This window comes from Pipra filicauda, unplaced genomic scaffold (genome assembly GCF_003945595.2).
Source record: "Pipra filicauda isolate LSUMZ 115617 unplaced genomic scaffold, ASM394559v2 scaffold715_size207569_pilon, whole genome shotgun sequence".
Classification (NCBI taxonomy): Eukaryota; Metazoa; Chordata; class Aves; order Passeriformes; family Pipridae; genus Pipra; species Pipra filicauda.
In genome coordinates this window covers 134,897-146,014 of record NW_024104882.1, presented here as the reverse complement: position 1 = coordinate 146,014, position 11,118 = coordinate 134,897, and the positions used below count along the sequence as shown (strand labels likewise).

General features: G+C 55.3%; 2 protein-coding genes across 2 annotated transcripts; one reads left to right on the top strand and one right to left on the bottom strand.

Moving 5' to 3' along the window:
- Positions 1 to 140: 140 nt before the first annotated feature.
- On the bottom strand, positions 141 to 5,378 carry LOC113996658 (kinesin-like protein KIFC1). The gene is made up of 6 exons (XM_027737852.2): positions 5,094 to 5,378; positions 4,241 to 4,473; positions 3,074 to 3,179; positions 2,018 to 2,185; positions 1,805 to 1,933; positions 141 to 210 (listed from the first exon to the last, which is right to left on the bottom strand). The coding sequence occupies exons 1-6, from the start codon at positions 5,199 to 5,201 to the stop codon at positions 166 to 168; spliced, it is 789 nt and encodes a 262-aa protein (XP_027593653.2). The 5' UTR covers positions 5,202 to 5,378; the 3' UTR covers positions 141 to 165.
- A 126-nt stretch (positions 5,379 to 5,504) lies between these two features.
- On the top strand, positions 5,505 to 6,231 carry LOC120324812 (trichohyalin-like). The gene is made up of 2 exons (XM_039389203.1): positions 5,505 to 5,517; positions 5,669 to 6,231. Exons 1-2 carry the CDS (start codon positions 5,505 to 5,507, stop codon positions 6,169 to 6,171), a joined length of 516 nt encoding a protein of 171 aa, XP_039245137.1. The 3' UTR covers positions 6,172 to 6,231.
- Positions 6,232 to 11,118: the final 4,887 nt, after the last annotated feature.

Sequence of the window (11,118 nt, the reverse complement as noted above, 5' to 3'; positions counted from 1 at the left end):
GACGAGCTCCATCTGCCCGGGGGAGTTTTTCCCTGGCCGGGAATTGAACCCGGGTCGCAGCGGTGAGAGTGCTGCAACCTAACCACTAGACCACCAGGGGCTAGTTTTGTTTTAAAAGCAAGATAAGGCCGGAGCGAAGGGCGGAGCGAAGGGTGGGGCTTGATCTCACTTCCGGTTGGGCTTGGGGGTGCCGATCACGCGGTCTTTCACCTGGGGGGGATGGGGGCGGGTGAGACCCCCAAAACCAGCCTCAAGACCCCCCAAACCCCCCGTGACCCCCCAAAACTCCTCCAGTGACCCCCAAGCCCCCTCAAATGCTCCCGTGACCCCCCAAATTCCCTCTGTGACCTCCCCAAACCCCCCTGAATCCCACCCAAAACTCCCCCTGGCCTCCCCCAAGCCCCTCTGTGACCTCCTCAAACCTCTCCCCAGACCCCCCAAGCCCCCTCTGTCACCCCCCCAAATTCCCTCTGCGACCCCCCAAACTCCTTCAAATGCCCCCGAGGATCCTCCAAAACTCCCCCAGTGACCCCCAAACCCCCTCAAATCCCCCCCAACCGCCCCCGGACCCTCCAAACCCCCCCCAACTCCAACATAAATTCCATCCCAAATCCCCCCAAAACTCCCCCAAACCCCTTCAAATCCACCTCAACCCCCCTCCTGGACCCCCCAAACTCCCCTAACCCCCCCAAACCCCTCTGTGAGCCCCCCCGGAACCCCCAAATCCTCTCTGTGACTGCCCAAACCTCCTCAAATCCCCCCCAAAACTCCCCCAGGACCCCCCAAACCCTCCTGTGACCCCCAAAGCCCCCCCAAAGCCCCTCAAATCCCCCCCGAATCCCAAATTTCCCCCAAAATCTCTCCTAAATCCCAAATTTTCCCCCCAAATCAGAGAATTTCAGGGGGTTGGGGGGAAATTCGGGGAATTTGGGGGGAAATTCAGGGAATTTGGGGGGAAATTCACATTATTTGGGGGCATTGGGGAGGAAATCAGGGAATTTCAGCAGGTTGGTGGGGAAATCAGGGAATGTGGGGGCATTCAGGGGAAAATCAGGGAATTTGGGGGGATTCAGGGGGAAATGGGGGGGATATTTAGGGAATTTTGGCAGGTCAGAGGGAGGATTTCGGGAAGGCCTGGGGAATTCTAAGGGGGATTTGGGAATGCCGGGGGGGGGGGAAACAGGAATTCTGGGAAATAAATGGAAATTTGGGGGAAAAAAGGATTTGGGGGGGAAAAAGGGGATTTTTTGAAGGAAAAGGGGGAGTTGGAGGGGTGGAAACAAGAGGGGCAAAGGCAAAAAAGGACATTTTTGCCCACAAAAGGCCTTTTTTTGCTGCAAGAAGAGGACGTTTTGGAGGGGGAAAAGTGGGATTTTTGAGGGGAAAAAGGATGTTTTCAAAGGAAAAAAAGGACATTTTTGAGGGGGAAAAATGACATTTTTGAGAAGGTAAAATGACATTTTTGAGGGGAAAAACCAATGTTTTTGCAGGGGAAAAAGGGATTTTTGAGGGGAAAAAACATTTTTGAAGAGAAAAAGGGCCATTTTTGAGAGGGCAAAAAGGGATTTTTGAGGGAAAAAAAGACATTTTTGAAGGTAAAAAAGGGATTTTTGAGGGGGAAAAAAATTATATTTTGAGAGGAAAAAATTACATTTTTGAGGGGAAAAACAACGTTTTTGCAGGGGGGAAAAGGATTTTTGAGAGGAAAACCCAACATTTTTGAGGGGGGAAAAAAGAAATTTTTGAGGGGAAAAAAGGGATTTTTGAGGGGAAAAAGGGCATTTTTGGGTGCAGCCCTTCTCACCTCGTCGGGCTGGCTGACAATGAGTGTTGTGGAGTTCTGCGGGGAGAAGTGCAGGTGCTGCAGCCCCCGCTGCCGCTCTGACTCCTCCGGCAGCACGGACCGCACACGGCAGAACACGGGGATGTTGTCCTGGAAAACAGGGAAAAAATAGGATTTAGGGAAAGTTTAGGGGGGGTTCCCCTCATAAAATACCCCCCTCTGCCCCAGACCCACTTTGGGCTCCTGGGTGTCATTGTGGAGGCGGCGTCGCTCCATCTCCAGATGGTGGATCTGTTCTTCCTGCTGATCCAGGAGGGATTTTTGTGATTTCTGTACCTCCTGGAGAGCGGCCATCTGGTGCCGCTGCAGGTGGAGATGGTCCTCGACCCGCCTCCGGTGAGCCTGGGGAGGAACGGGGGGGAAATGGCACCAAAAGGGAAAAAAACAGCGGAATCGGGGCAAAATTCCCAAGGTTTTCCTGACTTTTCCCAAATTTTGAGGTGCCACGAAGCGGATTTTGACGCCAAAATGGCAGAACAGGTAAAAAAGTGCCATTTTTTCCAGATTTTTGAGGGACCTCCTGAGGGATTTTGATGCCAAAAGCAGCACAATTGGTGAAAATTCCAAATTTTTTTCTCGGTTTTTCAGCATCCTCGGAGGGATTTTTGGCCGAAAAATCGTGAAATTGGTAAAAATTTCCATTTTTCCCATGAGAATTTTGAGGTGCTCCCCCCAAGGGGTTTTGGGTGGAAAATTCCCTTTTTTTCTTCTTTTCCCAAATTCTGCGGCGCTCCCTGAGAGATTTCAATGCCACAAAGCTCAAAATTGGTGCAAACCCCCATTCTCCCACCTTTTTTTTTTTGGCACCACTGGTGGATTTTGGGCACAAAACCGCCAGACGTGGTGCAAATTCCTCATTTTTCCCAATCTTTCCCGATTTTTTGGGATGGGTTTTTGATGCCAAAAAGAAAGCCGAAATCGGAGCAAATCCCCGATTTTTTCCCCATTTTTCCCAAATTCTGAGGTGTTTTCGGTTCAAAAACCAGCAACACTGGTGCGAATTCCCATTTCTTGCCTTTTTTCCTTGACTCTTCCCATGTTTTCGGGCCCCCCGTGAGGAATTTTGGGCTCAAAAGACCGGGAATTGCTGCCACCCTCAGAGTTTCCCGCCTTTTTTTCCTCCGCGTTGGCGCCCCCTGGCGGATTTCGCCCCACAAAGCACCCAAACGGCTCCGGATTTCCCCGGTTTTTTCCCCGAAAGTTTTTGGGAATTCCAGGCCCCCCGCCAACCTCTGTGTTCTCCGAGATGTTTGAGAGCTCTTCCTCCGGAGCTCTGGTCTCATTCTGTCGCTGCTCCTCCTCCCGCAGACGCCGCTCCAGTTCCGACTCCAGGGAGCTGCGGGAAAGTCCCAGAATTTCTCCCTGAATCCCCCCCAAATTCCCATCAAACCTCTTCCCAAAGCCCCGCCCAAAAGTCCCGAACCCCCTGGAATTCCCAACTCCCCCTTAGAATTCCGAAATTCTTCCCAAATCCTCCCTCTGATCCCCCAAATGCCCTGAATTTTCCTGAATTTCCCCCTGAATTCCCACCAAATCCCTTCCCAAACCCCCCTCAGAATTCCCAAATCCTCCCTCTGACCCCCCAAATGCCTGGAATTTCCCCCCGAATCCCCCCAGATTCCCTGAATTTCCCCCCAAATTCCCTGGGTGTCTCTGAATTTCCACCCAAATGCCCCCAAATCCCCTGACTTTCCCCCCAAATTTCCCCCTGAATCCCCCAAATTCCCAAATTGGAATTCCCAAACCTCAAGGGGCTTGGGGGATTTGAAGGCAATTTGGAGGGAATTGATACGATTTTGGAGGGGGCTTTGTGGGGAATTGGGGAATTTGTCGAAGGGTTTTGGGGAATTTCTGTGGGGAGCCTTGAGAGAATCTCAGAAAATTCCCATGTTGAGGGATTTTGAGGAAATCTCTGGAATTTGGGGCGATTTGGGGAAATTGTGGAGAAGTTGGAGGGAATTGGGGAATTTTTGGAAGGCTTTTGGGGGAAATTCTGTGGGATCTTGAGGGGTTTGGGGTTGACTTGCGTGGACTTGAGGTCAATTTTTGTGGATTTTCAGAAGATTTGAGGGATTCTTGATGGAATTTGCGGGGGTTTGGGTGGATTTCAGGGGAATTTTGGTGGTTCCCTCACCCCACTCGGAGGCAGCTTTCCCACAGCTCCGGCTGGAGGGGGATTTTCAGTGGATCTTTGACAGATTTGGAGTGGGTTTTGAAGGAATTTTGCTCCATTTCAAAGGATTTCAGCTCAGTTCTGCAGGATTTCCTGGGATTTTGAGTGGATTTCAGGGCAATTTGGAAGGATTTGGATGGATTTTGTTGGCGTTTTTTACAGGATTTGGGCGGATTTTGCTGGATTTGGGGCAGTTTTGGGGGATGTTTCGGTGCTTTGCTCACCGTACTCTGGAGCTCAGGGTGCTCTCTCTCCTCTCCCGCTCCCTGAGCTCCTGATGTAGAGTCTCTGTGGACTCCTTGAGCTGCTCCCTGGACTCCTTGAGCACCTGGTTCTGCCTTTCCAGGCCCCGTTTGTCTCTCTGCAGCTTCCGGAGTTGCTTCAGGGCCTGGTCCAGCTTGTCCCGGAGCTCCCGTGACTGCACCCACAGGATGAGGCCAGAGCTCGGGAGCGAGCGCTGTTGGAAACGTGGAAAACACAGAGGTTTGCGGGGGGCCTGGAATTCCCAAAAACTTACAGGGACCGGAGAAAAAAAATTAAGATAGTCCAGAGCCAGTTCCTCCCTGATGTCCCCAAACCCCTCCTCATTGTCCCCAAACCCGGGTTTCCCCCCAGGATCCTCCGGTGCCCCCCCAAACGCTCACCCTGGGACCTGTGGGTATAGATGCAGGAGCTACAGGACAAGCTGGGCCAGACCCGGAACCAGCTCCGGAAGCTGCACAGAGAAAAATGGGGCCTGGAGTGTGAGAATTGGGAGCTCAAGGAGTCCCAGGAGCAGCTCCAGAGGGAGCTCAAGGAGTCCCGGGAGCAGCTCCAGAAAACCTTTGGAAAACCGGTACTAAAACCACCTCAGTCAGCCTGAAAGCCTTGGAATTCGGCCTCCCCACCCCCAAAATCCCCCCCAGAATTCCCAAAATTCCCCAAATACCCCTCCCCCACCCCTAAAATTCCCTCCCCTGGAACTCCCAAAACGGGCGGAAAACCAGGACTAAAACCGCCTCGGTCATCCCGAAATCCTGGGAATTCCAGCCCCTAAAAATCTCAGAATCCCAGGTTTGGGGTTTTTTTGGGAATTACCTCCCAACCTTTCCCCTTCAGGTCGTGGGTGCTCTGGAAGAGGTGTCGGACGGCCCTCGGGATCATCCCGCGGGATTCAGGATCTCCGGGCGGTTCCAGTCCTTCCATGGTGAATGTCTTCCCACTTCCAGTCTGCCCGTAGGCGAAGATGCAGACGGGATACCCATCCAGGGCAGACTGGGAATGGGAATGCACGGAATGCTGAGAGGAGTGGGAATTCTGGGAAATAAATAGGAATTTGGGGGAAAAAAAGGATTTGGGGGGGAAAAGGGGATGTTTTGGAGGAAAAGGGGGAGTTGGAGGGGTGGAAAAAAGAGGGGCAGAGGCAAAAAAAGGCATTTTTGCCCAAAAAAGTACTTTTTTTGCTGCAAAAGGACTTGGTTGGATTTCAGGGGGTTTTGAAGGACTTGCATGGATTTTCAGGGTATTTTTAAGGGATTGGGCAGATTTTGCTGGATTCCGGGCAGTTCTGGGGGATGTTTTGGTGCTTTGCTCACCGCACTCTGGAGATGACGTCACTCTCCTGCTGTTTCCACTCCTTGAGCTCCCTCTGGAGCTGCTCCTGGCACACACAGAGCTCCCTTTGGAGCTGCTCCTGAGGGAGCTCAGAGAGTGCCAGGAGCAGTTCCAGAGGGAGCTCAGAGAGTCCCGGGAGCAGCTCCAGAGGGAGCTCAAGGAGTCCCGGGAGCAGCTCCAGAGGGAGCTCAAGGAGTCCCGGGAGCAGCTCCAGAGGGAGCTCAAGGAGTCCCGGGAGCAGTTCCAGAGGGAGCTCAAGGAGTCCTGGGAGCAGCTCCAGAGGGAGCTCGAGTCCTGGAAGCAGCTCCAGAGGGAGCTCAAGGAGTCCCTGGAGCAGATCCAGAGGGAGCTCAAGGAGTCCCGGGAGCAGCTCCAGAGGGAGCTCAAGGAGTCCCGGGAGCAGTTCCAGAGGGAGCTCAAGGAGTCCTGGGAGCAGCTCCAGAGGGAGCTCAAGGAGTCCTGGAAGCAGCTCCAGAGGGAGCTCAAGGAGTCCCGGGAGCAGCTCCAGAGGGAGCTCAAGGAGTCCCGGGAGCAGCTCCAGAGGGAGCTCAAGGAGTCCTGAGAGCAGCTCAAGGAGTCCTGTGAAAACCTCCAGAGGAAGCTGAAGGGAGCGAGAACAATGGGAGAGCACCCTGAGCTCCAGAGTACGGTGAGCAAAGCACCGAAACATCCCCCAAAACTGCCCCAAATCCAGCAAAATCCACCCAAATCCCGTAAAAAACACCATCAAAATCCATCCAAGTCCTTCCAAATCGCCCTGAAATCCATTCAAAATCCCAGGAAATCCTTCAGAACTGAGCTGAAATCCATTGAAATGGAGCAAAAATCCTTCCAAACCCACTCCAAATCTGGCAAAGATCCACTGAAAATCCCCCTCCAGTCGGAGCTGTGGGGGGGCTTTGGGAAGAGGTTTGATGGGAATTTGGGGGGGATTCAGGGAGAAATTCTGGGACTTTCCCGCAGCTCCCTGGAGTCGGAGCTGGAGCGGCGTCTGCAGGAGGAGGAGCAGCGGCAGAGCCACGCCACAGCTCGGCATGAAGACCTCTCAAACATCTTGGGGAACCCAGAGGTTTGCGGGGCCCTGGAATTCCTCCACTTCCAGAGGAGGCCACCAAGGGGATCAGAGGGCTGCAGCACCTCTCGCATGGAGACAGGCTGAGAGAGTGGGGGCTCTTCAGCCTGCAGAAGAAAAGGCTGTGGGGAGACCTCCTTGGGGCCTTCCAGGACTTCAAGGCAGCTTCTAGAAACATGTGGGCAAAGGGTTCAGTAGGGCCTGTCACAATGGGACAGGGGCTGAGGGGGCTAAACTGGAAAAAACTTCTTTATCTCAGACCGGATGTTTACACCCATGGCATTCAGCACTAAACCAAACCATCCCTGTTCTTTGCTGTTAGTTCTTGAGTTTTGCTCCAGGAGTCCCAGGAGCAGCTCCAGAGGGAGCTCAGAGAGTCCTGGGAGCAGCTCCAGAGGGAGCTCAAGGAGTCCCGGGAGCAGCTCCACAGGGAGCTCAGTGAGCGCCGGATTGAGTCAGACAACGGGACTCATTTCAAGAACAGCCCAGTAGCCACTTGGGCACAGGAGCATGGGATTGAATGGGTCTATCACATTCCATATCAGGCACCTGCTGCAGGAAAAGTAGAAAGGTGTAATGGACTGTTGAAGACAACCCTAAAGGCACTAGGTGAGGGAACTTACAAAAATTGGGATAAGAACTTAGCCAAGGCCACCTGGCTCGTCAACACTAGAGGCTCTGTCAACCGAGCTGGTCCTGCCCAAGCAGAATCCCTCCACACTGGAGATGGAGACAAAGTTCCAGCCATCCATCTCAAAGGTATGTTAGGTAAGGCCCTTTGGATCACTCCTCCCTCAGGCCAAGACAAACCCAGTCGTGGGATTGGTTTTGCTCAAGGGCCCAGAAATACCTGGTGGGTTATGAGGAAGGATGGAGAGATCCAATGTGTCCCTCAAGGAAATCTAGCCCTGGGGAAAAACTAATTCTGTGCCCTAAGTTGTGTTTTACAGGAGACCAGACACCAGACGGAAAAGACCCGAACAAAGCGATACCGGTATCCAAGGATGTCCGATGATGAGACAGCCCTAAACCCCCAAATTTCCCTCAAAATCCTCCCTGAATCCAAAAATTCTCCCCTAAATCCCCAAATTCCTCCCTGAATCCCAAATTTCCCCTCCCCAGGGGGAGAGGGGAAATTGGAGACATGTTAGTAACCATTTTCTCCCTGGAGGAGAATTTTGGGGAATCCATCAATTCCCTGTGCTTCGCCAGCAAGGTGGGAGTGGGATTTGGGGGGATTTGGGGAGACATGAGGGATTTGGGGGGACATGAGGGATTTGGGGGGGGTTTGGGGGAACATGAGGGATTTGGGGGAATTTGGGGGAACATGAGGGATTTGGGGGAACGAGGGATTTGGGGGGAAGTTGGAGGGTATGAGGGATTTGGGGGGGGTTGGGGGTCTCTGCTGGATTTTGGGGGGTCACAGGAGGGTTTGGGGGGTCCTGGGGGAGTTTTCGGGGGGATCTGAGGAGGTTTGGAACATGTCACAGAACAAAGGGAGCTCCAAGGAAACGTCCCGAAAGGCGGGAATGGGACTCGGGGAATTGTTGCAGCTGCTCCTCGACGACTCCAGGAGCAGAGGGCCGCGAGCAGAGCTGGATCCTCCTGTGCTGGGCTGCAGAGAACTTCCCAGGAGAAGCTGTGTGGAGGTGGCACAGCCCAGAGCGGGAGAGCTGCAGGCACGGAGCATTCCCTGGGTTTTTGCTCTGTATTCCAAGGCTGGAGCAGGGATCACTGCAGGGAGCAATCCTGAGGCTCCTCCAAGGCTGTCGCTGCTGACCTGCGAGGGACGTGAGGAGGGACAGCTGTGAGTTGTACCTGTGTTTGGATGATGGCAAACATTTCCAACTGGGGGGACATTGGGGGACACTGGGGACATTGGGGGATATTGGGGGGACATTGGGGGGACATTGGGGGGACATTGGGGACATTGGGGGGACATTGGGGACAAAAATTGGGGGGGACATGGGAACATTAGGGGACATTGGGGGACATTGGGACATGGGAGACATTGGGGGGATTGGGTCATTGGGGGGACATGGGGGACATTGTGGGACTGGGGACATTGGGGGAACATTGGGGACGACATTTGGGGACATTGGGGGCCACATGGGGGGGACATTGGTGGGAAATTTGGGGGGACATTGGGGGACATTGGGGGACATTGGGGGGACATTGGGGGACATTGGGGGACATCGGGGGGACATCGGGGGGACATCGGGGGGACATTGGGGACATTGGGGGGACATTGGGGGACATTGGGGACACATTGGGGACATTGGGGACATTGGAGGGACCTTGGGGGACATTGGGGGACATTGGAGGGACATTGGGGATATTGGGGGACATTGGAGGGACATTGGGGGGACATTGGGGACATTGGGGACACATTGGGGACATTGGGGGACATTGGGGGGGTCAGGGGTCATTTTCAGGGGGTCAAAGGTCACCTGTTGGTAGGTGTTGGTGGCGATGATTGGCTGCAGGATGGGGGGCGGGGCCAGCGGGTCCCCAGGGGCGGGGCCTGGAGCCCCCAAAACCTCCTGCTCGAACCTGGGGGGGGAGGGGCACCGGTGACACCCCCCCAGTGACACCAGTGACCCTCCCAGTGCTCCCAGTAACACCCCAGTGACCCCCCAGCACCCTCCCAGTGCTCCCAGTGACACCCCAGTGACCCCTCAGCACCCTCCCAGTGCTCCCAGTGACACCCCAGTGACCCCTCAGCACCCTCCCAGTGCTCCCAGTAACACCCAGGGCCCTCCCAATAACACCCCCGTCACCAAGCCCCTGGCCCCGCCCACATGGCCACTGGGAAACCAAGCACCGCCCATCCCAACCCCTTAGACCCCACCCCTGTTGCCATAGGAACTCAAACTCCTCCCACTGCCCCAAACCCCACCCCATTGCCATGGACACCCTTAAACCCCGCCCACTGCCCCAAGTCCCACCCACTACCGCCATTAACCTCCAAGCCCCACCCACAATCATTAACACCCCAAAGCTCCTCCTGTCTCTAAGCCCCACCCACCAGAGCGACCCCGCCTCTGTTACCATGGCCACACTCAGGCTCCACCCACTGCCCAAGCTCCGCCCCCGTTGCCATGGCCACCCCAAGCCCCCCCCCGTTCCCATGGCACTCCTCCCCTCCCTGCAGCCCCGGCCCCGCCCCCGTTGCCATGGCCACAAAGCCCCGCCCCTTCCCCCGCTCCTCACAGCGCCATCTCGGCCTCCATCTCCTTCAGCCGCTCCTCGCCGCTCTTCGCCGCCGCTCCGCCTCCCCCCGCGCCAAATCCTCTGCAAAGGGAGGCTCGTCCTCTGGGGAACCGCGGGGCTCAACACCAGGGCAGCAGCAGCAGCAAAGGGACTCTGCCAACTGCTGGCACGGGGGGGAGGGGGGCACTGCAGGCCACAGGGGGAAGAAACCCCACACTTGCTCTAATCTAACACACCTCAAAAGAGACCTGGCAGGAGTTAGGGACTTTCAAACCCAGAAGAGGATTTCGAAGGAGTAGCAGCTTCCCTGGCAGGGCCTGCACAGTACCAGGGCTGTGCCCACCCCTGCCCCTGATGGGGATCAGCCATCTCCAGCATGGCCCAGCAAATAGAACTCACAAAGACCACGAGAGCAAAGAAAAAGGCAATTGAGTTATCTGACGGTTAATAGCCTTCCTTCACTCTGCCTTGTCTTTACCTTTACCTAGTGTTTTAAATTCAGTTAACTACACAGAACTGTCAGACAAAGCCAACTCCTTAACCCAAGGGAAATAAATCACGTGGCACCAGAATATCGAACCCTCCTTGCAAAAAACCCTCAAACCCTCTTTTGCTGAGCCTAAAAGGTGACGGATAATTAGTATGTAAGATCCCAGCTATTCCCACTTGTTATGCAAGCAGCATCCTTTAAGTTGTAGTTTAGAGAGCAAGTCATTCCTGTCTGGGATCAATAAAACAACCCGCTGCAGTTTGTTGCTCAGGACACGGGAGCAGCATCAGCCTGGGGAAGGCGAAAGGAGCTTCAGCTCCAGCCGCGTTAGCCAGCAAAAAGTTGTGCGCGCGTCTGTGCCAGCCTGGCGGGAGCATCCCTGCGCGTGCAGGGAGGGAGGGATGGAGGGAGCGAAGGATGCTCCCGGTCCCGCCGCTCCCGCTCCCCGTGCCCGGGGGCAACGCCCCGACCCCCGCCCGGGCCGACTCTGCGGACCCCGCGCCCAGCCCCGCACAGAGCTCCGCCCGGCCAGGAGCCGCGGGGGCACTGCGGGGAGCCCGGCGGGGCAGGCACCGCGTCCGCCCGGCCCCGCATCCCCGCCGGCTCCCGCAGCGCGGCCGCGCTCTCCTTCCCCCGAACCGCAGCCTTTCCTAATTTCCTTAGTTATTCCTATTTTCTTTCCCCTTTCTAACCCCCCCTGCCTGCTCCCGGTGCCGAGCCGCGCTCACCTGTGC